General features: G+C 40.7%; 2 protein-coding genes and 1 long non-coding RNA gene across 6 annotated transcripts in view; 1 reads left to right on the top strand and 2 right to left on the bottom strand.

Moving 5' to 3' along the window:
• Positions 1 to 136: 136 nt before the first annotated feature.
• LOC119006693 lies at positions 137 to 1,148 on the bottom strand. Its single transcript, XR_005070871.1, has 3 exons — positions 1,010 to 1,148; positions 388 to 496; positions 137 to 282 (listed from the first exon to the last, which is right to left on the bottom strand). It is a non-coding gene; the product is annotated as an uncharacterized LOC119006693 (long non-coding RNA).
• Positions 1,149 to 6,529: 5,381 nt separating this feature from the next.
• On the top strand, positions 6,530 to 14,222 carry LOC119006795. Of its 3 annotated transcripts, none has more exons than XM_037075866.1 (8): positions 6,530 to 6,663; positions 9,303 to 9,415; positions 10,233 to 10,336; positions 10,445 to 10,619; positions 10,717 to 10,825; positions 11,865 to 11,950; positions 12,111 to 12,181; positions 12,715 to 14,222. In XM_037075866.1, exons 1-8 carry the CDS (start codon positions 6,637 to 6,639, stop codon positions 13,980 to 13,982), a joined length of 1,953 nt encoding a protein of 650 aa, XP_036931761.1. In that variant the 5' UTR covers positions 6,530 to 6,636; the 3' UTR covers positions 13,983 to 14,222. The 3 variants fall into 3 exon arrangements, with proteins under 3 accessions (XP_036931761.1, XP_036931760.1, XP_036931759.1); XM_037075864.1 differs by lacking the exon at positions 6,530 to 6,663 and adding an exon at positions 7,367 to 8,146; XM_037075865.1 differs by lacking the exons at positions 6,530 to 6,663; positions 10,233 to 10,336; positions 10,445 to 10,619 and adding an exon at positions 7,362 to 8,146.
• A 1,487-nt stretch (positions 14,223 to 15,709) lies between these two features.
• The window catches only part of LOC119006796 (aldehyde dehydrogenase, mitochondrial-like), a 28,553-nt gene continuing 21,948 nt past the window's right edge, over positions 15,710 to 22,314 (bottom strand). Inside the window, exons 11-13 of one of the 2 annotated variants that reach the window (XM_037075867.1) lie at positions 18,601 to 18,758; positions 18,329 to 18,443; positions 15,710 to 15,979 (exon numbers count right to left, since the gene is read on the bottom strand). In XM_037075867.1, the coding sequence (XP_036931762.1) occupies positions 15,947 to 15,979; positions 18,329 to 18,443; positions 18,601 to 18,758 (306 nt within the window). In that variant the 3' untranslated portion in view covers positions 15,710 to 15,946. Of the gene's footprint in view, positions 15,980 to 18,328; positions 18,444 to 18,600; positions 18,759 to 20,407; positions 20,504 to 22,314 lie in introns of those variants that run through there. The other variant, XM_037075868.1, reaches the window with a different exon arrangement.

Raw genomic sequence — 22,314 nt, 5'->3', positions numbered from 1 at the left:
CTCCAGCTTTAACTAAAGCCCCCCAGAATGACTCAAGCTCGTATTAGCAGCATTGACAACTGCGTCCACGTCAAACGTAGTCAGATCTGCTTTCCACACACATACTGTGAGGTCTTCTGACAGTGTAACTGACAACCTCTTGTCTTGGTGGGTGTCCAGCATGGGTGGTGGTGGCGGTGCATCCTCCAACAAAGTGTCAACATCTGTTTTGTTGGTTGGTTCGTTGGTGTTTATGAACTTCTCCTGGACCTCAGTCTGGTTTGATGTCTTCGTCTTTAAAACCTGATAATCAAAATGTTACACTGAATCCCCATTTATATTTCATGTAACCACATAGTACAATACACTTTAAGCTGATGGTGATCACAAACAACATCTTGTTGTTACCTTCTGCTTTTCATGTTTCTTGAAATCAAAAGGCTTCTTCATTGGTGAGACTAACACCTCTCCTCCCCTGCTTCCTTTGTTTCCACCTTTCAACGGCAACCCTGTGGGTCTTGTTACATAAAACAGAGAGATGTATTGTTATTACTTGAGCAAGTTATGAATTTCGGATGTCTATTTTGGATTGTGGATGCATTACAACACTAGTAAATTTTGTGAATTGATCTGTTGACATCTCTTTTTTATAAACTTTTTTAAATTTTTATTTGCTGTTGTTTTGCTTGTCTTATGAATCACTGTGGTCTGTAATAGGAAGTATTATTCAATATGAAAAACCTATGATGTTCTGTGCTTTCATATAGTGACACAGACAGTGTGTTATTGATTAATAATATTGTATGAGATGTATTTTTAAATATGACATACTATTCAGTCCTAAAATTCTACAACAAAACAGCTTTTTGAAATTATGATAACACATGGAAAAATTAAGAAATTATACATCAGCTACTTCATCTATGTTTTTTTCCCCCTACTTCCTGCATTGACGACCATCAAAACTTAATACATACAGTTTTAAATCAAGTACATTGTCTGATAATATTATGATTCCTAAAATAAATACCTTGATCTTGATTTTTAGAGAGTCTTGGTACTTTCGTAGAAGACCTTCATGCATCACCTTGTAGGTGTGCACAAAGTCATCCAATCTGGTCAGCCTTTTCTGTTGAAAACAGATCTTCTTGAGATCCCACTGACTTTTCTCCATGATTCCCTGGGTCTTGTTATCTTTAGTGTAATTCTGTTGAAGACATGTTGAGTTTAACATGAAGTCACATTAGTATTAAACTTATTGATTTATTGTGCCTACAAAGGTCAAGAAAATAGTTATTTTATTATAGTTTATGGTTAGCTGTTAAGTAAGCGGTAATATAGATTGAGCAGGTTGTGACAAATAGACAAATAAGCCCTGACAGAATGGCTAGAACCCTGATGCGAAGCTTATTACACAGCTTACTCCTGAATTAAATAATTTCAGCCAAATTTTTTGATCCGATCTTGCCTCTCAAAAAACTGCCCTTGATGGTTGAACAATCTTCAGTCTGCACACATAGCGACAGCAATCAGCAGCGAGTTGGTAGAAACTTTTATTTCTAATTCACATTAAACTGGACATTGCCTCTGACACTGAAATGAGAAATGCGGGAGAATGGGACTTTTTTGGGTAGTTGAAAGTGAAGTCTGTGTATTTCCTCATTCCGTTGCCCCGTGTTACAAAACTGTGAACACTTTTTTTGAAGTCAGGGTGCTTTCATGAAAAAACACCTGTGTCTGACCAAAAAATGGAGAACATGAGCTACTGATTATTATCCTAGCAGGACAATGCTGCCACCTACAGGCGTCAGATGGTCATAACACTTATGCAACACAATACATGACTGATCTTTATAAACAAGCTCTGCCAGACCGTATTCTTGCACACCGCGTTAAAGAAAACATTAATGACGCCAGAGACATCTTTGGCAGCGAACATTTGGATTTTTATAACATTTAGAGATGTCAATGGCAGCCAACGAGTTAATAATGCATATTAACCCTTGCAACCTGTGTCGAGTTCTGGGCAGCTCTGCTGTATTTTTTGGAGAGCATACCATAAACAGGACCTGTCCCATGCCGTCCAAGGTCTCCTGCAATATTATGTTAATATTAAGAATTTGAAAAACAATCTTTAAATTTATGCATACATATAGGCACCTGACTTACCAAGTAAAAGTCCTGACCACAGAACTGACTGAGGCAGAAAGTGCTTCAGAAGCTTGGGGATAAAGGTGGGACAGTAGTAGTCATTTGGCTCTCCCTGTGTGTCCAGTGGTGCCTGCTGGATGACTTTAAAGTGGTCATCGAAGGGTGTTGGGCTCGATTCAACCTGTGAGAGGCACAATTACATTCATGTCACACATGTAATTTGTTCATGTATTGTCGTATTTGGAGACAGCATCAGTCATTCCTTAGAACATTATGTTTCTGTGCTCCATGCAATTGTGTATACATGGCCTACATGGCTTGCAATGTCTATGCGTCAATATTTCACCCTAACCCAAACAACAAATAGTCCATTCAATATCTATGACAGACCTAAAAGATCCACAATTCAACAGAGAAAACATAAATTAACTCATTTTAGATTTTAAATCCAACAGGATAACCTACCACAGAGTCCTCCTCTGTTGTGTCAATGTCCTTAACGACTGGCGGTGCAGTTGAGGTGAGGAGTACTTGGAGTTTTTGAAAATATTTTTCAACATTTTCATGACTTGCTGGACTGGAGAAAACCACTTAGCACTCACTACAACTTCTTCCAGTTCTTTCAGCGTTGTAGCCTGAGTCATCAGCCCGAGCACATGCAAAGGAGATAGTGTTTTCCAGCACTGTGGGAAAGATTTTTTATAAATAAATATCAATATTAACAATACTGAATGATAATGGTAATAATCAAAATGAAATCATAAGAAGTAGAAGGCATCACTAACTGTTTCTTGCAGAGGTCCTTGGCATTTTTCATTAAGTGACTCAAGCACCGATGTAGTATTGGAAGATGAGCTGCATCACTCTTTGCTTGTCCTGTCACAATGTGATAATACTTTGTAAGTAGCTCTGTGAGGCTCAGGCCACACAAGTTTTGTGCAATGGCTTCCATTAAAACTGCTGAGCCATCACATAAGTACATCACAGTTCTTTTCCGAATTTTTGTCCCATGAAGTTTGACACAGTCTGTCATGAAGGATCCTAAAAAAAACGATACAGATGCTGTGGTGTGTTCTGCGGTCACAAATGTAGCAACTGGCACCGGGGAGCATCCTTTCAGGGGATGTCTTACTATCAGTTTGTAAATGTAAAATGGTGAACTCTGTCCTTTGGCCTTTTTAACTACACTGCCAGTTGCGTCCAAATATACTATGTCACTTTTTGATCTTTGATGGAACAGATGGATTGTGTTTTTGGACCAGAGCGTCATTCCTTTTGGCTGCAGAATGATTTTTTGTATGAACTTGTCCTCTGTGTTTTTTTCTTTTTCGGACATCAGCTGCATGTTGATCATCTCATTGCTGTGGAGCCTCTTTGTTTTCCTCTCTGAGTAGCTGATGGTTTTCAAAACTCCTGGGGTCGGCACTTCATCCCTGCATCCAGATGCAAGAACATCCTCCTCCAACTTTATCAAGCTCTCCAGATGAAGGCGCCTCGGAAGTTTTGAGCTTAGTTTGTCTGCAATTTCCTTTCTCTTATCTGCTCTAATTGGCCTTCTCTTGAGCATGTCCAATCTGTGCCGCACCATTTCCCCCTTGAAAAAGACCAGAGCCCTAAGTGAAGATTCACTTTCCACCTTGACGTCAACCTGGACACCACACTCCTTGAAAAGCAGGTAAACACAGGGCAGTTTTTCTTGGATCCCTTTGTTTTGACAGAGTGCCGCTTGAATCCAAAAGAGCAGAATGGGTGCACACTTCTTATGCCCTTTGCTATTATGTTAGTCCAGTGTAAAGTTTTGAATTGCCTTTTTTGTTGTTTTGCGAGAAATTTAAAAAAAAACAGCTTATCTGGCAACTTGTGAGTGAAGTTGTGGTGTCTTTCAGCACTGTTTTTTGACGATGTAGTGGAGGCACTGCTGGTATTCTGCAAGCAAGAAATGTCTTTTAAGAAATTGTTTCATAAAGAACATTTCATAACAAAACATTTCCAGCAGTCACTTTAAATTGTTTTAAAAAATAAAGCTTCTTTACAAAAAACACGTAACATAAGTTAGTTTTTGTTAATGTCCAATCCACTGTTTGACTGCACTTTCAAACAACATAATAAAATAGAAAGGATAATTATGTTCTAATAATTTTAAAAGATCTGGAATCATTTTGTGACAACATAGTAATAGCTTGTAAGATGATAATCGAAATAAACAAAGCTAATCACCGCATTTGAAATCTGTTAATCTGTAACATTTATCTTAAAAGGCATAGCTATAAAGTTTATGTACCTTCTGCTACGTATTTATTTTTCACCCCGAGTCGAGCCTAAATTGGTTTCAAGCGTTGCTTGTGTTACCAACTTTTCCACCAGAGCAACAGGGCTGGATGATTCTGTTTCAAGAGCCTGTATGTTAGATGGTTCAGTGTCGTCGTGTGCGTCTTCCCTTTCTTCTTCCCTTTCCAATGTGGTCTGGTCTAAATTCACCGGCAGAACTTCATCATCTTTGTCTTTGTCTGTTCTGTCAGGCATCTCAGGCTTTTCTGTCCCACTGACATCTCCTACACATAAACATTTTCGAAAAGTCATTAATCAAATTCTACTGATGGATATACCTAATCTTTACAATGAGGCAATAAAAATATAACTATCATTCAACCGCTTGATAAAACCATTTCAACATAAAAAAAAAAAAACATGGTGAAACATTTAACATTTCACTGTACTGAAGACCCTTATGACTGTAGTCCTAATCCTCAGCATCCTTTTGAGCCATTTTGTGTTCATTTAACTTTTTACAACAATTTTTTATGTTTTTATATGTTTCATGTTTTTTTCCCTTCTGATTTCCCAAATGTGTAACTGCTGGTTCGGGCACGGACCAGATTAAACCTGTTGTGGCTGGTTTCGGACTGAAAGTATATACAAATGACTTTGGTCGGATCATGTCATGGGCTTCCTTTTTTTTTGGCCAGGTTCAATAATAAGATGCTAGTGAGTCAGTAACTTACCTTTAAGCTGCAGTCCTCTTCTGTCCTCGGTCCAGATGACCTTCAGCCATGTCATGAATTTCTTGCTAGTGGTTTTGAAGACATCTCTTGAGACTGCCAACCACTGCTCAGGTGTCACATTTTCTGAGAAATTATGTCTCACAAAGGCTTTCAACAGAGCATCCCTACCTCCACTCAAGTTCCAGAGGTCTTTACACTTCTGCCTTTGTCCTTTCCTAACACGACCCATCTTTATTACCAATTTATTGACAATGAAGACTTGTTACCTCGCTCAAGCCCAGTTGGAGTCTTCTGGAAGTTCATCTGCATTAGCGCCATCTACTGGTTTACAACTAAGTAATGATACTTGAAAAGTCCTTTTTTATATTGGTATCAATGCTGACTCAACGTTCAGAACATACAATATGACAAGTAATATGGCATGATCATACACTGTTTTTTAACTGACTGTATTCATTTTAATTGACTGCCAGCCATATTCAGCTCAGAGAGCCCCTCACTGCCACCTGTTTCAAGACATTTGACCCATCATTCAAGACCCACAGAATATTATGTTCTAGGACTATATAAACAACAAAACCACCACAAGAAAGATTAGACGTGAGATACACCTCTTTTTTTTCCATTTTAACGTTTAGAATATTTTATATTAATTTTTAAATATCAATTTTTGCATTTTAGCTCAATAGCTTCCAGGTCATGTGACCTAATGACTCCAAACCAGTGCAGGATCATAGTACTCCACTGGAGGGTTGAGATACACCTCTTATATTTCCATTTTAAGTTTTAGAATATTTTATATTAATTTTTTAATATTAATTTTAGCATTTTAGCTCAATAGCTTCCAGGTCATGTGACCTAATGACCCCAAACCAGTCCAGGATCATAGTACTCCACTGGGGGTGGGGATACACCTCTTATTTTTCCATTTTAAGTTTTAGAATATTTTATAAAAAAAATTTTTATGTCAATATTAGCATTTTAGCTCAATAGCTTCAAGGTCATGTGATCCAATGACTCAAAATTGGTGCAGAATCACAGTACTCAATTGCCTGGTTGAGATACACCTCTTTTTATTCCATTTTAACATTTCTGACATTTTACATACATTGTTTAATGCAGTATTAGCATTTTAGCTCAACAGCTTCCAGGTCATGTGACCTAATGACTCCAAAACCGTGTAGGATCATAGTAACATACTGGCAGGTTGGGATACACCTGTTTTTATTTCATTTCAACACTCCTGATCATCATTTTTTTCAGTAGAGTCTGGGTCATGAGACATGATTCAAAACCACTACAGGATCACACTGACACGTCTCTCCATTGCCTTTCAAAAACCCACGTTTTATTCTGAAAACCGGAAGTCGACCTGACTTTCTCAACCTCAGCCGTCTATCTACCGTAAAGCCTGTAAAACGAGAGCACTTGAAATGTTGGAGCGGCTGGCTTGACTTCGCAAAAGGGAGAGACGGCTGGCTTGACCGCAGTAAATTGCTGCATAATGTACGTTATAACTGGAGGAGAGTGGGTGAGTTGTGATTTCATCTCTTTTGAATCGAAACCAGGCAAAGCTAACAGGTGTTTGATGCCTCGTATTATGTGCTGTAACCCTGTTTGTACTGCTAATGAAGTTCGATGCTTGGATTAAATTTACGCCGGAATCGCCGGAGTCGCTAACGGCGAGAGGAGGGCCCAATCTGTTGGGTCAAAATATTTAACCCAATCTTGGATAAAAACAACCCAATCAGCTCAAAATCCACAACTACCTAGCAGATGGGTTATGAAAATAACCCAGCATTTTTTAGTGTGCATCATGAGGATAATCATAAACTTAGCTCTTTATTCAAACGTTTAACTAGACTTTACAGCTTTACAGTCTGGAAATAAAGCAGCCTGATCTGGATCTGTTCATCTTGGTCCATTTATGTACATGAAGTAAAAGTAGTCTCAAACATCTCCACAGTGACAATATGATATAAGTCTGAACGTCTAACGTTTGAAAGTGAAGGCTTGTAAGGCTCCAAAGGCAGCAGGCTGAGCACTTTAACGGACGCACAACGTACTTTAACGGACATTTGAGGTTTTAATGTTGCTTTAAGTTTGACATATATGGCGTTGGATGTTCAAAGGAGTAAAGACCAAGTATATGCCCAACACTTACATTTAAATGTGAGATATGCGCCACTTGAGATCGCCATTACTTATTTATTTATTTCTTCTCTTCGGGCGCGCGATGAACCTTGGGATATGTGAGACTACGAAGTATGGTAGCGGTGCACACTCCAAAAACAGGTCAAATGAGTGCGCATTTGTGGGGTGCATTATGAGAACACTTTGAATTGGGACACCATTCGCCGCGACACGGCAACCGTCCAGCTCATCTACTCTTCTTCTAGGTAAATGTTACATTATTCACTAAACAAAAGGAGGTGCCACCCATGGCACTACATTCAATAACCATGGCCGTTCTCGGCTTCTGTATCTCCGTCCAATCAGCAGCAGGTGTCTTAATTAAGTTGAGGGCAGGTGAGATCAAATTATGGCAGCCTGGTTGCTCTTGTTTTCACATCATGCCGGTGCTCGCGTGGCTTCTGTGGACGTTGTTTCCTGGTACCCTGGGAGGTCCTGTTCAGCACGCGACATGGTCCGAGACAGACACTGATGCCCAACGCCCTGCATTCTACTTCCTGCCCATGTTCCAGCAGTCAGCGGGGCCGCTTGTAGCACCCGAGTTTTTCCGGCCGGGTCCCCATAGAAGCGCGCTTCCCGCCGGACTACCTGTGCTGCTCTTACCACCAACCAGACAGCAGCAGAGCGTCCCAGGGACCGGAACACGCGCTGTGGAGGTCTGGTGCGGTATCGATGAAATATCCGTGCGCGTGGACCGCTTCCAGCTGCGGTCTTGGGCCCTTCCGACCCAGTTCCGACTAGGTTGGTGTGAAGCTAGCAGGACCAGCCTCCGCTTCCTTTACTTCCACTCCGGACTGACGGAGTGCGGCGGACAGTCTGAGGTCAGGACACCACTCAACAGTTAGGCAGATCACAGCTTAGTGTCCTCACAGATGTTCACCTAACAGATGTTCACTTGTCACTGACAGAAGCAGATCCCTCATCATAGTCTACTGGAAATTTATTGGATCCAGAAATTGTGTTTCCTATAAACTTTTATGATTGAAATGTAATCTAGAGGCCTAGTGGATGAAATTCAGCTTGGTTACTAAGAGTTTCATGTTGGGCAATTTGCGTAATTAGCTAAGGGGAGACACTACAGGTCAAGAATAGGGGCATTTTTTTTAACTAATGTATCTCACCATGAAACTTCCCCAGTTGATTATTTACATTAAGACAGTTATATTTTGTGTTATGAGTTTTCTGAAATTGTATGTTTGAATATGCAAATGAGGCATTATCCAATTGAATATCTGCTCATCTGCATACATTTCCAGAACATAAATCTAAACATTGGATAAAGCCAGGTTCAAAATTCCTGTTTCATTTCGTTGACATATTATAGCCAAATGGAGGGAGGGAGGGATGGATGGATGGATGCTTGTTCAAAGCTGAAGACTGTTACATTAACAAAAATGTAGGGCTTCCCCACAACAAGCAAGAGGAGGAGAGTGGTGAGTTGTGCTCTCTATTCAGTAGAAATCCGGCAAAGCTAGCAGATGTCTGATGCCTTGAGTTATGTGCTGGGACCCTATTTGTACCGTTGCTGAAATTTGGTGCTGTTCTGAGCATTATTTGTGGCTATGAGTGGCTTTTTGATCGCGTTTTTTTGCTGGAGGTATAGACTGCAGTGTATTGTTATCATGCAGTCTTTGTTGAGGTTGCTAAAACTACATAAGCTAGCGGTCAGAAAACTTGGTCTCTGGGGGGGGGGGTCTTACTCGGTGTCACGGTGTGTTAGACCATGTATTAAATTTACACCGGAATGTCCCTTTTAATGAAGTTCAGTCACATCTATAAATTATTTGGTCCTGCAAAAAAAGGGGAAAAGTTGTGAGTTCTGTGAGGCAGCGTGAATTGAGCCTGTAAGACTTTTGCATTCCTTTTTTAAATATTTTAAACTGTGCAAAGCAGGAACCTAAGGACCTTATACCGATTTTGTAAATGTAGATGGATTGAAAAATGTAATCATGATGTTCTCAACTTTTTTTCTCTCAGGTGGCTCAGGGAAGGCTTGTGTATACCTTTTCACTACGTTATACTCCACGTCCACAAGGCTCGGTCATCAGAGTTGTACCACTCAACCTCCCCATCCACTGCCATTACAACAGGTAGTTGTAATCCACTGCTATTTAAAAGGTTGCCTGTCACTGTGTGTCTCGGGCTTTCAGGGAGTGATGAGCCAGTCTGTGACCCAAAAGCAAGACACAAGTTTCTGCCTGTAGTCACCATCCACTCACACTCAGTCACATTGCCTGATGATCAGTTTCATAAACATAACACCACCATGTGTCTATAGAGATTTTCACAAAGTGAGGATTAAGGTAACCTGTAATATTTGAGTGGACTATTTTGTTTTCAGGTTGTGTCATTCCCACTATTTTGTGTGTTTACTGTAAGTTTGGTAACTTTATTTACAAAAAAGTACAAACCATTTTTTTTTTATTTTTTTTTATCAGTTTGAGATCATCTTGAACTATAAGGAAAAAATCCACCAATCATTAAAAGGACTAACATGTGAGGTGAATAACAATGACCATCTTGTTATGATGGACTGCAGCCACCAAGGGACACTGAGGCTGTGAATCTTCACCAGCCTTATGACAGTAGTCTTACTAATGTCATTCGCAAATTTAAAAATTTTCGTTGAGACAAGGCTAAACAATAATTTGTTCACATTTCAAAAACATGCACACAATTTGGCACTAAAAGACATCCAGCAGTTGTCACCACAAATTCATTGGTTTTGCTGAAGACTTGAACCTTTGTGTTGCAAGAAATGTCTTGAGTATCAGACCCAGGGACTTTTTTTAAAATCAGCCTTGGAAGTGATGTACCAGATGCGTCAAAGCACATAGTCCAGGTTTCACTTCTGTTGTCTAATACTGATTTTTCTTTTTTTTTTTTTTTTTTTCTTTTCCGTTTCAGGTTTCATTACTCTTACCAGATTGGCTTCAGACCTCATGTTCAGCATATGACTTTTATGAAGAGTGTCAGGAGTAAACTACATTTCAGCCTCACAGTCTGCAATGGTAACGTGATTAAACTATCTATAAAGTGTGGGTACAATTTGCACAAGATGATATGTTGGCTGCAAATGCAATTTTCTACTTAGAATTGGCATCATATGTGTGTTACAGCCCAGTGGGAGGCCCTTCCCCCAGGCCAAGGGTTCTTTTTAGGGGAGCTGGTGTATTTTGTTGCCCAGACAGGACCTCTGTTGACTGGAGAGAGGCTTTATGTAGACTCATGCTATGCCACAGGCTCCAAAGACCCAAAGAGCATACCCAGAGTGGACATTATAACAAACTATGGGTGTGTGCATGAACATGCAGTCACACAACTTTTTGCAGTTACTGGTTTGTCACTCCACGTCCTCACTGATGTGTTGTGCTTTGATTTTCGGTTACAGCTGCCTGACAGACAGCAGCAGGGAGGGCAGCAGCTCCCAGTTCCTGATGAGAGATGGCAGTGTGTTAACATTCTCTGTGGATTCATTTTTCTTCCAAGCTGTCTCACAAGTAAGATTAAAACCAGTCCTACAACAACTTAAGGGCTTGACAACCATTTCACTTGCTCAGGTTTGTTTGTCCTTGTGGAGGGGGTAATTTACCTAAAGTGAAAAATGTGACAGCAGTGTACAAAAGACAAAGGGAAACTAACAAGGTAAGGCAGACCAATGGAGCAATGCTATACACACCCAAACAGCTCTGAGAAGAGATCTAATCAGGCTACACCTGTACTAATGTGCCATGGGCTTGTAAAGACTATACAGATTTTGGGTCAAATAAAGGTTTATTTTAAAGCAACCAGCTAAACCACAACCTTCAGAGGCTTCAAATATGGACTTGTGTTAATCTGTTCCTCTGAACCTGTAATTCTTTTTGGCACGAATTAGGTCCAGTTTAAGTTTCAGAAAAACTGTGAGAGAGTCTGATCTCCATCAGCTGTTAATAAGAAAAATACTTTACTTTTTTTACAGCATTAAAAACCCCAAACTGAAATTACATTTTTTTGGAAATGAGATTTGTTTTTCTGCCAAAATATTTTATTCAGTACTTTTACAGTATGCCCTTTTGAGCAGCAGAAATGCAAATGACTGTATTTGTAGTGTATTACGCAAAAAATGTATTTTATTTTGTAGCCGACACTGTCTTTGACATGTAAAAACATCCAAAACGTTTCTGTTAAGAGGTTTTATAACTTTACAAACATGATGAATCTACTTAGCATGACAAGTCTTGCTTTTTTTTGTTTGGGTTTTTTGCTTGTTTGCTCACCGAGGGGGTTGGCTGTTACAGAAATTGATTTGGCAGATATGGGTGGTTTAAATATAAATTTGATATATTTAGTTTGACATTGGATCAGATCTGATTTTAGATTGTTGGGTCTTGGTGGAGGTGTTCCAGTTTGTATCTCTTTATTGACACATTTCATCAACTGTTTTAACATTCCAGCAGAATGTATTTAAACAATTTTGTAACATTTCATATTTGACAGCACACAAGTTGAGTTACTCTAGTGTTGTATGATGGCCTTTAACCTGCCACCTGTGTATAGGTGCTCTACGTCCATTGTTCTATGTCAGTCAGTCTCACCACTTCCCATACCTCAAAGTCCTGCAACTACAACAAGGCTACTGGCAGGTAAGCAACCAATGTTGTTAAAATATCCTTAAATAACAAAATGACTGATCTGCCCTTTTTTTTTTTTTTTAAGTCCATTGTGGTTCAGTTTTGGTACTGTGTTGTACCTTGAAGTCAACGGTAACTAATGGACATGACTGCTTTGTTCTGTCGTGTGTAGGTGGGAGGAGCTGGACGCTCCGGCCTCACTGTGCTCCTGCTGTTTGTCCATGTGTGCTGACATACAGGACTGTAAGTTCTGAGACGTTATCATACTTGAACATGGAAACAAAGACTAATAGAAGACTAGTACTGGTTGTTCAGTATCTTACATTATCAAGGTTCAAGATAATTCATTTGTCCCTGACAACAAGATACTGATTCTCATCTTGACATTAAAGTTTGACATCTGGGAAATTATGTCCCTGTTCTCAGACTGTGTAAAACATGGAGTGGACCTCCTCTCTGATAGTCCCCTTGGTCCATTTCAGTTTGCTGTGACCAGACATCAGCCAATAGCAGCTTATGTCCTGGCTCCTATCTCTTCCCTGTTATTCCCTCTCTTCTGTCAAACCAGTTAGTCTGATGGTGTGGTCAGGTCTGCTCATAATCCAAAAACCCTGCCCTTCTCCTCAAAGTAGGCAAATTCTGAAATGTAGTGATTTTATGGCAATATAGGCAATTCTATAATCTGCACTGCAATCCATCTGACATTCAAATGGATAATTTAGTGAAATCATGAACAGGAGATTGAATGAAAAACATTGTTGTCTTTCTCTCCTCAGCTATCAAGAACACAGTGAGCAGTGCAGGCTGGTTCATTGAGCGAAAGAGTGAAGAGAAACCAAGGATGAAGGTGCCATCTTTTCAAGCAGAGGAAGGAAAAGACTGGTTGGATCAAGAGGAGAGAAGAGAAGAGCACCTTAAAGTCCAGACTTTTCCAAAGGAGACAAAAACTGGCACTGAGGAGGAAAAAGAGACAATTTCTGAGAAGACTTCTGAGCTCCTTATGGAGAAAAAAGAGTGGAGACACAGTCCTGCAATCAGCCAGCAAGATGAGGTGATGGAAGAAACGGAGAGCCAGCTAAAAGAATTAGAAACAGATGGCATCATTGTGTCTGACCAACCTAGATCAGTGGGCAGAGAGGTGGTTCAGGCCAGGGAGGATGTCCCTGGGAACAAAAATGGTTCTATGGGTGGATTATCTACTGAGAACATGAGCACGAATGCATCGAGAGATGGTTCTGCCTCTGCCACTATGACTAGCAGAAATTCCATGTTTGGTATTGCTTCTGATAATACAAGTAATCATGGTTTTGCTGAAAATGTTTCCACAGCTGCAATTCCTATCACTAAACATGTCAACATGATCACCGCTCTTGCAGAGAGATTTACCCCCAATAATGGTCGAGCTATATTTGGCAACAGTGAATTTGGTACTGTTTGGGATTCAAAAGGATCACCTAGACTTCCAGGTCAGGAAAGAGCAGGAAGGTCAGGTAAAATGGATGCTCTTCTGTGGTTGGGGCAGGTAAAGTCTGTTAAATCACTTGACACAAAGTCTGACAGAATACCAGAGCAACTGGGTGATTCTGTCAACAGCAAAGGACCACGTGGAGATGATGTGCTTCACAGTATAGAGGTCAGAGGGTCAGAATCAGACCAGTCTGCTCATCCAGCTGTTTCCAGGGCTCAAAAGTGTGTACAGGAGAGTTGGAGAGAGTTGGCTTTTGATTGTGGAATTGAGGAAGATGAAGCTTTTAATCTTGATCAGCTAACTGGAGCAGTAAAACCAAAGATAGAAGTACAGGGATTGTCGGGCGGCATTATAAGTTCTGGTTCTGTTAGTTCAGAGCAAATGTATCAGAACGAGCTCAGTCATTCTGCTGAGGTGACAGTCACTACCATCCTGCGAGGCTCTGAGAGCAGCCAGATGTCTGACAGAGGGTGGGGTGAAGTGTTGTCGGGATGGGGCCTGCAGACTTCAGGGTTTGTGGTTGAGCAGCCATCAGAGGTAAAAGAGTTGAGACAGGAGATGATGGATGACTTCTAATCATATGACATCATTCTCACTTGTTCTTGGAGGGACTTGATACAACAAATGTTTACATCTCTTTGAATTAGTTCTGTGTACAAAAGTTCAGTATGTAGTAGTTCAGTTGTATTGTTTGTGGAGTACTCAGGGCAGGTTTTGGAGCAAACCCTCAGCAAGCAAAAACAGAAGCCGGTGCTCACCTGACTTCACCTGTAGACAAGTGATGACCAATAAACTCCTGTCCACGTAATTAAATAACTTTTGCCTTGTTTTTATTGATCATGTAGTTCAAACTATGACATGATTAACATAAGCAGTATGGGGAAAGTATTTTCATTGCGGTCTTACACCATTTAGATTGCAAATAGATTTGTGTTTTAAAATCACAGTTAATGAAGTCAACAGGGTGACTCTCATTTAACTACAGCCATTGGCACATGTATGGTACATGTATTCAGTATTTTCTTCATCAATACCATGTACCATAATAACCATAATTGTAGTAAATAGGTAATTGTAAGCTGATAAACAGACTCAATTCAGAAAAAAAAACACTTAGAGAACATTTTGGTTCACCTAAGGCTCCAGCCCATGCAAGCCCTGTCAGACAAGGTGTGGATGAGTTTCTGGGTTATGTTGACAAATATTACAGTTGCTAATGCAGTAATGATAAAAATGATAGTTGTCCACTGTCTTGTCCATCCTCCACACTGACTTACTTTTTTAAAGTTTGAGATGGGTAGACAAACAGTGCGTCTCATAGGTTCTGATACTGTGCTGATTATCAAAAGCAGCAAGATATTTTGTCAGCTTAATTATGTATGAACTTATATGCAACAATGACTTTTTTCATTAACATAAAAGAATACTGCATATGAAAACAGACCATTTTATTAACATGAAGTGAGTCCATGTTGTCACTGTTTGCTGTGTAGCCTGTTTGCTGCTGCTCAACTTGTTTAGTATGTAAGTAATAAGCCAACCATGTGAAGGTCCAATAGCAACTAGCCTACCTACCGTGGTGGGGTCACACATACTTCCATCAATAAACTGATTCTCCCCTGGTGCTTGTACACTAGTCTGGAACAATGGCAGCTCAATTTAATGGCCTCATCGAGTTATGACCGGAGCTCAACTTAAAATGTTATGTAAAATGTAATGCATGGAAATGTACTGTTTCTTTTCGTCTTCACGATGTCACCTCTAAATTCACCTTTTATATCAGTTTTCTGAATATAAAGCTGCTGTCAGTATCTCATTTAAGTGAGCGTTGTCTATATTCCAACAGTGCTAACTGTTGCATTTGGTCAGTGTCTCTGCTCATGCAGTAATGGAGACAATAGTTCTCTGGCCATGTCACGTCATTGACCGTAACCTCTTATCCCATTCCATGGGGTCGTGGGGTGTTGCTGCTGGAGCCAATCCCACCATGTCTCAGGGCGAGGGCAGGGTACTCCCTGGACAAGTCGCCAGCTCATCGCAGGGCCCTCACTGACGAGCAATGTGGGGTCCAGTATCTTGCTCAGGACACTTCGACATGCAATCAGGAAAGGGAAAGAGAGGCAGTCCTGTCTGACAGCAGGATCCTCCTGATTTGGTACATCCACTGGTGATGGAGGACTAGGAAAAGCTGCCAGGTCAAGTTATTGGCCTGTTCAAGCCAGTTTGAGTTATTGGCCTGTTTGGTAGTCAAAATTGAAATGGAGTGCACACAGTAACTCACAGAAGGAAGAGGATCAGCCATCCTGAGAGTGACTCAAATTCATTTATTTTGAAAAATTAGAAATCTCAAAGCCTGCAGATTACAAACAGAGGCTGTGACTTTATAGTTTCATGTTTTCAATTAATCACGTGTAAGGTGTAGAGAGTGTCATTGTTAACAGTGCTTGGAAAATCATCAGCGGCGTGTTTGGTAATGAACTGAAGGTTTGACAACAGCAGAATCGCAGTATGATCTTCTTGACTGGGTTCACTGCACGGGTCTAAGAATTCTTCTGCGGCACCTTGATGGTCACCTGGAACATGAATAGAAAGGAGTCAAGATGTAAAGAGAGTTGCTCTGTATCTCTGTGTGCAATCATGGGGTGTTTTAACCATCAAACTCTGTGTGAATATTAGTGTTAAGAAGTGGAATTTGGAGCACTCTCTGTGTATATACACATAATATGTACAGTATGTCAACATGTAAAAAGCCTTTTCAGTCACTGACAACAGACCTCCATTCCATCCAGGGTGGAGATATTCACTGACTCTGTTTTTTACATCTGGATGCAGAAAACAAGCTATGATGCAGATGCATTATCTTTCTTTTTTTCTACTTTTTTTACATTTCCTTTTTTTTTTCTTTTTTGGCTCACCACCACCCCACCCTCTTCGGAGGACAACTTTATCTTTATTCAAGCATAGGTATAAAATAAAATAATGGTTGAAGCAGATTAGAGACCCTCTCACCCTAACGCAAACAAAACAAGAGAAACAACAAATAAACAAATAATTGAAAAAGTTTAACTGGGTCAGACAGACAGACAAGAACAAGAACAAGCAATTACATAGAAGTGATGGGGAAATAAGGTGTGAGATTATGACAGATGAACATTCGAGATATTTTAGAAAAATCTAAATCAGAGTCTTAGCCAGTTGTTGGGCTAGAGTGGGAATGGTCTGAGTTTTGGAAGCTTGCAATGGACCTGCATTTAGAACTGTGATGTGGATTGTGTGGGTGTGTGTACCTGAGAGTAAGTGTAGTGGTATGATTATGAGTGTTGGTGCATCTGAATTTAGTGTGTGAATAAACGTAGCTGTCTGGGAGGAATGGGAGGTAGGGGAGAAAAGTGGTGGGGAGGGGCGAATATAAGGTCATGTGAATATACATGGATTTTCTTAGCAATAGCTAGAGAGACAAGGACTGGGATTGTGTATTTTAGGGAAAAGGGAGTATCTGAAGTGTCGCCTAAAAGGCAGAGTGCGGGAGACATTGGGACTCTGCAGTTCAGGAGCATGGATAGTGTCTCAGTTACTGTGGTCCAGAGAGAATGAACAGGTTGGCAAAGCCAGGTGAAAATAGGTGTCAGTGCTCCCCAAAATGCACTGTGAGTAAGTGTCTCTCAGTTAGTCCCATTATAAACATTTACTCTGAGTGATACGTGTTATCTTTCTAAGTGGGTCTTATCAGTGTGTGAAGTTAAGTCAACAAGGGGTATGTAAAAGTATTGAAAGTTAGTCATATTTTCAACAATTAAGCAAATGACAAAGTAGGCAATCTGCTTGTGTTTACACCTGTTTTCAGGTGTGTTAGTCTGCACAGAGATTACTTCTGAAAAGGTGCTAAAAAGCTTGTCTGGACTGAAATGTTTTTTGTTTGCAAAAATACCAGTGCACATGTGGAGTAGGCCTCAAACAATCAGTTAATATGTTTCTGAATATCCTGTCTGTACTGCATTGATTAAAATGTGATTATTAAAGCAATACATTGCAAACACAAGTTGGTGTCGGTTAATCTATAGTTACTGCTGGGTGGCTATGGTTCTCTTGTATTACCAAATTTCAATGATCTGTATTGATTCCACTAAAAGAAGTGAAATTGACAAATACATCTTTCACTACAGTTGTTTTTAACCAACTTACATGTTGGATAAAGCTACAGATAAGTTATGTTCAGTTTTAAATGGTTTTAAACAATTCCTAATGACTGAGAATGATAAAATGACTTAATATTAATAAGCATCACATTAAATATTCAGATCAGATCTGTAATAAGAGTTTGTTGGAAGATTAATCAAACAACCTGTTGTGAATGGAAAATGAGACCTCACCAGTGTAAAATATGGAAATTAAATATCTTTGTTAAATAGAAACAGTTTAATAAACAACATCATATCAAGTGAAAAGTGCAACGGCTAATTTCATTTTTGAACTAATCTAAACTAATTTATTTTATAAACACTGAATAGATCCAACTTCCATGGCAAATCTGACCCTAACTAAACCTGGACCTCTTTCATTATGCTAAGAAATGTACCAAACTAAACTGGCAGACCATTGCTCCTATATTTGACTTAAACCTCTGTTAACCTTCATACTACTAAAGTAGTATTCTGGTATTCAGAAAACAAATAAAATAACACAGAACAATCTAAATAATTGTAGGGATGGCAAAAAATGTCAGCTTGTTAGAGAGACTGGTCAATCACGTGTGATTATATAAAAGCTGATGATGACTGATCATACAATGACAACTCTACTTGTTAGCCAAAGTTTTGTCCTCTGATAGGAACAATATCATGCACCACATCCTGGAAGTCCCAATTCAGAGCAACTCACCGGATCGGTGCCCAGTATTTGTGTGTTGATTTTTCAATCATTACCGTTTTGACCTCTGTATAGTTGTCTAGACCGTACTCTCCTAGCTCTCTGCCAGTACCAGAAGCCTTGTATCCTCCAAATGGAGCTTGAGCCCCAAACACATCGTAACAGTTAATCCTGCAGAGGAGAGAGAGAGAGAGAGCGTATTAGCTCTCCTCCTGTCAGTGGTGCAGTCAGGACAGCTGCCTGGCTGTAGCTGAAAGTGCAGGTGAGCACCAAAAATGCTTACAGAATAACATGTGCACAATAAGGATTTCAATAATAGCACTCCTACCAGACTGTGCCAGCACGGAGTCCATTGGAGACATAATTGGCCTTATCAATGTCCTTAGTAAACACAGCGGCTGCTAGACCATATTTGGTATCGTTGGCCCTTGTCAGCACTTCCTCCAGCGTTTTAAACTTGAAGATCTGCATCACTGGACCAAATATCTGCAAGAGAACCCATGGCAGAAAAAGAAAACACAAACAGTTAAACTGGAGATCATAATGCAATGTGAACAAGGCAACTGCAATGCTCATCAACACATGTTCATGGTCTGACCCATGACTGATCAGTACTGATATTTCCCTCTCGGAAATATGTATTCCTAAAGAAAAGTGGGAGGTTAAGTAGCTATTTCATGGATGGCCAAGTGTGGCTTTGTTTGAAGGTGGGACGTCATGGATATTTAGGTTTGTTGTGAAATCTGATAATCCAGGGTATAATTGGCCATTTTTGACTATTTTTGATTTTGCCATTATATTTCACCTAAAAGACTATTTACTTGGTGTCATTATTTTCAGCACAACCTCACTTGTGTGACTGTACAGTTATTTTTTTTTATTTTGACATACTGTATTAACACAATGGACAATGTTTAACTTTTTTTTATTACTAATAATGCAAATATCAGTTGTTCGCTAAATATGTGCATACATTTTAAAAATGTACAATGTTATATGTAACTATTTACATTTAAATGCAGGCAATGCTCAGGTCTGCCTGAGCTCCTTCAAAAATCGACTCCACTACACACTAAATACACCACACCAAACACTACATAACACACTAACTATACACTTCAAACACGCAATATGTCACAAATCTCTGTACTCTCAATATCGCTGGCAGTCTCTCTACACCGATCGTTGTTGTCGTTGTCATTCATCCGCCTACGTCCATCCCACAACTTCCTGTTCCTCAACAACCAAACTTGATGCTTGGACACTTTCGAGACAAATGCCCGTTTTTATCGTTTCTTCCTGCACCAGACACAAAGCACACGTGACAGCAATGTTCGCGAAAAAGCGTGGCGGACATTATTTACCCTTTTGGAGCTGCCGGTGCATCCGTTGACTTGGGAGGTGGGCCGTGTGTGTGGCCTAGCGGCTAGCAGCTAGCTACACACTAACATCCTCAGATTCCGATTCCACTTTGTTGTCCGCGCGTCTCTGGATCTCCTCAGACCCGAACAGACTCGGTCCGGACTCGTTTAGTCTATTAATTCACAACAGTTAGTTTAGATGCACAGAACGGGACCGAACCACCGGCAAAATCCTGGTCCAGCTCGCGCCGCTGCAGGTATAAATCTGATTGTTGTCGTGGGTTTTAGCTCTGGTGCACACGTGACTGTGGTGGCTACAGTTAGCAATGCTGGCGGAATTGGTAAAGCATTTATGAAATAAATTATTAACGGTATCATTGCAGTCCAAACAAATGCGATGTTGCACACCCTTGAACCAAGCAGCAGCCATGTGGAAACTCTCTGGTCGGTCTAATCCTGATCCACAGAGATATTTAAGGAACACACACACGCGCACACACACACACATTTACACAGATTCCTTGCTTTTATAGGGAGATGAAATTATTATGCAAGACCACTCCCAAATTTGAACTCTGCCTTGATTTTCGTATCTCAAATGCACACCTGTTCAGTTTCATGGCTGCATCTTATGGACCTGGCAAACTGCTTGTGTGGTAGTGCTGTAGTGCCCATCTCCAAAACTCGCCTCATATTGATCACTGAGGCTTTGCTTTAGACCTTGAAAAAACTTGATAATAACATGGTGATAGTAAGGTGATCCACTGCTCTTACTTATATGAAGTTTGACTGCAGTGGCAGTAGGCTGAGCAGAGTATTCCAAAAGTCCCTCTTCCCAGCAACACTTTCCAGCTCTCTCCCAAGGTGTTCCTAGGGCAGATGAGAAATGTAATTCCACCTTCGGGATGGAACTTCACATCCACCCTGGCAGGCACATGCACACATAGGGCCCAAGGGGTGCTTGAGCCCCTGCCCATTTTGCCTCGTATTAAAAAGTGTCCTTTCTGTGTGTTTTTTGTATGAATGAATAAATAAATTCCCGTCCAGGGGTAGACAGTAAGGAAAATCTTTTGAAGATCACTGGCCTCACCATTCTAACCAGTGGCCCAGGACAATGTTAGGTACCAATCCCCATAAAAACGAAAAAGAACATATCCCCGCCAATTCCTGCGGTCTAGCCATCAAGGCTGGAACTTTCTATGATACCAATCAGAATCAGAATCAGAAGCAGAAAAAGCTTTATTGCCAAGTACAATTTTACACATACGAGGAATTTGTTGTGGTGATGTTGGTGCATGCATCAAATAACTATCAAGTGAAAATATAACAAATATAAATATATATACACAATCTGTTTTTTGGGTAAAAGGAGCAGACCAGCTGGCATTGAACAATTACAAGATATAATGTGCAAATGAAAATGCGCAAATGAATAGGTAGTTCAAGCTGAGCATTAATGTAATGCATAGAGTTATGGTGCTGTCAGTGTGACAGTAGAGTCAGTGCAGTGTGAGGAGTGTCAGGGGGGTTTCAGGCCTTGTTGATAAGGCTGACAGCAGACGGGAAGAAACTGTTCTTGTGGCGTGAGGTTTTGGTCCTGATGGACCGCAGCCTCCTACCAGAGGGGAGTGTCTCAAAGAGTTTGTGACCGGGATGGGAGGGATCAGCAACAATCTTTCCTGCACGCCTCGGGGTCCTGGAGGTGTACAGGTCCTGAAGAGACGGGAGGTTGCAGCCAATCACCTTCTCTGCTGACCGAATGACACGCTGCAGCCTGCCCTTGTCCTTGGTGGTGGCAGCAGCGTACCAGATGGTGATGGAGGAGGTGAGGATGGACTCAATGATGGCTGTGTAGAAGTGCACCATCATTGTCTTTGGCAGACTGAATTTCTGCAGCTGCCGCAGGAAGTATATCCTCTGCTGTGCTTTCTTGATGAGGGAGCTAATGTTCAGCTCCCACTTGAGGTCCTGGGAGATGATTGTTCCCAGGAAGCGGAAAGACTCCACAGTGTCAATAGTGGAGTCACAGAGGGTGATGGGGGCAGGTGAGGCTGAGTTCCTTCTGTAGTCCACAACCATCTCCACTGTCTTTAGAGCATTGAGCTCTAGGCTGTTCTGGTTGCACCAGGTCACCAGGTGGTCAACCTCCAACCTGTAGACGGACTGGTGACTGGAGGTGCAGCTGTTGATGTACAGGGAGAAGAGCAGAGGAGAAAGAACACAGCCCTGGGGGGATCCGGTACTGATAGTCTGTGCATCGGAGATGTGTTTTCCCAGCTTTACACACTGTTTCCTGTCAGACAGGACGTCAGTAATCCACCTGCAGGTGGAGTCAGGCACGTTCAGCTGGGAGAGCTTCTCCTGTAGCAGAGCTGGGATGATGGTGTTGAAAGCAGAGCTGAAATCCACAAACAGGATCCTGGCGTAGGTTCCTGTAGAGTCCAGGTGCTGGAGGATATAGTGGAGGGCCAGGTACTATACTAGTACAATACTAGTAAATTTCCATGATTCTCGATACTTATTCGATACCATGATTCAAGAAAAAAAATTAATTAGGCTACTTAAATAAATAAATAAACTGTTTCACATCAAACTTGTGTTTAAGCTCCACTGTGCTTCAACAATGAAGTAAAACAGAGTTAAAATGGTAAATATGCCTCAACACAAACGAAAAGTCATGT

The sequence above is a fragment of the Acanthopagrus latus genome, chromosome 17, assembly GCF_904848185.1.
Source record: "Acanthopagrus latus isolate v.2019 chromosome 17, fAcaLat1.1, whole genome shotgun sequence".
NCBI lineage: Eukaryota > Metazoa > Chordata > Actinopteri > Spariformes > Sparidae > Acanthopagrus > Acanthopagrus latus.
The sequence above is the reverse complement of the archived record's forward strand: the minus strand, read 5'-3'. Positions and strand labels throughout refer to the sequence as shown.

What these genes read in the sequence shown, in the direction of transcription:
- LOC119006795 (XM_037075864.1), top strand. Translation starts at nt 7,574, where the DNA reads ATGGCACTACATTCAATAACCATGGCCGTTCTCGGCTTCTGTATCTCC. An exon ending in ATCCACTGCCATTACAACAG is followed by an intron (nt 9,416 to 10,232) that starts GTAGTTGTAATC and finishes TTTCCGTTTCAG; the next exon opens with GTTTCATTACTCTTACCAGA. An exon ending in TCTTCCAAGCTGTCTCACAA is followed by an intron (nt 10,826 to 11,864) that starts GTAAGATTAAAA and finishes ACCTGTGTATAG; the next exon opens with GTGCTCTACGTCCATTGTTC.